The sequence below is a fragment of the Perkinsus marinus genome (genome assembly GCF_000006405.1).
Source record: "Perkinsus marinus ATCC 50983 genomic scaffold scf_1104296974086, whole genome shotgun sequence".
In the NCBI taxonomy this organism is placed as follows: domain Eukaryota; phylum Perkinsozoa; order Perkinsida; family Perkinsidae; genus Perkinsus; species Perkinsus marinus.
The window spans coordinates 1-1,554 of NW_003201225.1; the positions used below are offsets into that span (position 1 = coordinate 1).

The 1,554-nt window shown below is 40.0% G+C and overlaps 1 protein-coding gene across 1 annotated transcript; it reads right to left on the reverse strand.

Moving 5' to 3' along the window:
- Window positions 1-626: 626 nt before the first annotated feature.
- Pmar_PMAR026135 (hypothetical protein) lies at window positions 627-908 on the reverse strand (the record flags this gene model as incomplete). The annotated part of the gene is made up of 2 exons (XM_002765938.1): window positions 627-705; window positions 751-908. Coding segments are annotated over 2 exons (237 nt in total), but the record flags the coding sequence as incomplete, so codon positions are not given.
- Window positions 909-1,554: the final 646 nt, after the last annotated feature.

The following is a 1,554-nucleotide window of genomic DNA, read 5'->3' on the forward strand; positions in this document are numbered from 1 at the left end:
AAAATCCATTTTTTCCATCAGAAAATTCTCAAATTTTCCCCCACTCACAATTCCAAAACGAAAGACGTCAACAGAAGCGCCACAGTAGAGTTGATGAGAGCTTGCGGAGCTCCCACCGCGAACGCAGCCGCCAAACATAAACATAGTATCTATAGGAGGAGTATGCACATGGTCAACTACATATGTTGAAATATGAAAATTCTGGGGGGAAATTTCGGGAAATTCTTGGTTTTTTTCTGTATCAGGTATGTTGGAAAATTCGTATAATTTGTGAGGAAAATTTTGGAGAAAGCGAACATGTCTTTATCTAACACTGAGAGAAAATATGCACATGGTCAACTACATATGTTAAAAATATGAAAATTCTGGCAGAAAATTTTGGGAAATTCTTATTGGTTTCTCTACGTTTCTACCCTAACCCTTGACTAAACTACTGTAATTAGCGAGGAAAGCAAACATATATTCCTCCAACGTCGACCTAGTGAGCCACATAATAGGATCACACACTCACCTGTATGAACCCAGATTGGACCAAAACTAGAGTAACGGTCGGGAGCTCCTCCGAATCACCAGTCTGAAATCATAGCCTATAGTTGAATAGTAACTCGCTGAGATATGGAAGTCACCATCGCCATGATGTCTCCATAGAGGTTGTATTCAGATCTCTTCCTAGCCTTACCGAGAACATCATAAGCTCTGTCGTATCTAAAATGACCATGCCGAGAATCAAACCGGCTACCTTTCGATTACGCCTCTTTCTCCCGCCGCTCGTCCGACTCAGCTGATAACTTCTTGTAGTTTTGATAGATGTCAATGTGCTGGGCGTCTCTATCCACTTGCAGCACTTGATAATAAGTAAGCGTCGTTGTCGTGAATGCATAATAATACATACCCGCGATCACAATCATTGCCAACTAACACGAATATTGATTTGCACGCATGCACACGTAAGATTCTCCAAAACTATCGACTTTATCAACCACATCATTCCTCTTCGCTATCGAAACTCAGTCCGATTACAATGAAGTTTCACCACCCTAGTGATATAAAAAACACTAGTGAAAAATATATTCCACGACTACTGATGCATATCACCGCGAATAACATCGCGTTTTTCACAGAGTATTAGGACGCCACTTCACGTTAAACGGGTTGTGAAACTCCAATCTTCTATTGATCGAGACACCAGGGCAGCAAAATTGAACGAAATACTCAAGTAGTTACTTGCAGATTCACGTATTCCAAGGGCTAACAGTGTGGAGGGAAATTTTGCACATGGACAACTACATGTGTTGATGACAATATGAAAATTCTACGAGTAAATTTTTTTTCGGTTTCTGTACACTTTTACCCCGATTTCATGCAAAAACTTATATCGAATAGCTTTGAAAACTCCCTTTCCTCAGCTGAGGAAAGCAAACATATAAAGTCCTCCAACATATTTAGTCCTCCAACACCGACAAGATCCACGATTTTTTTCAACGATTTCGAGAATCCATACATTTACTAGACATATCCGCTCGATTCATCCAGTAAACCCCAAAAATAATATAT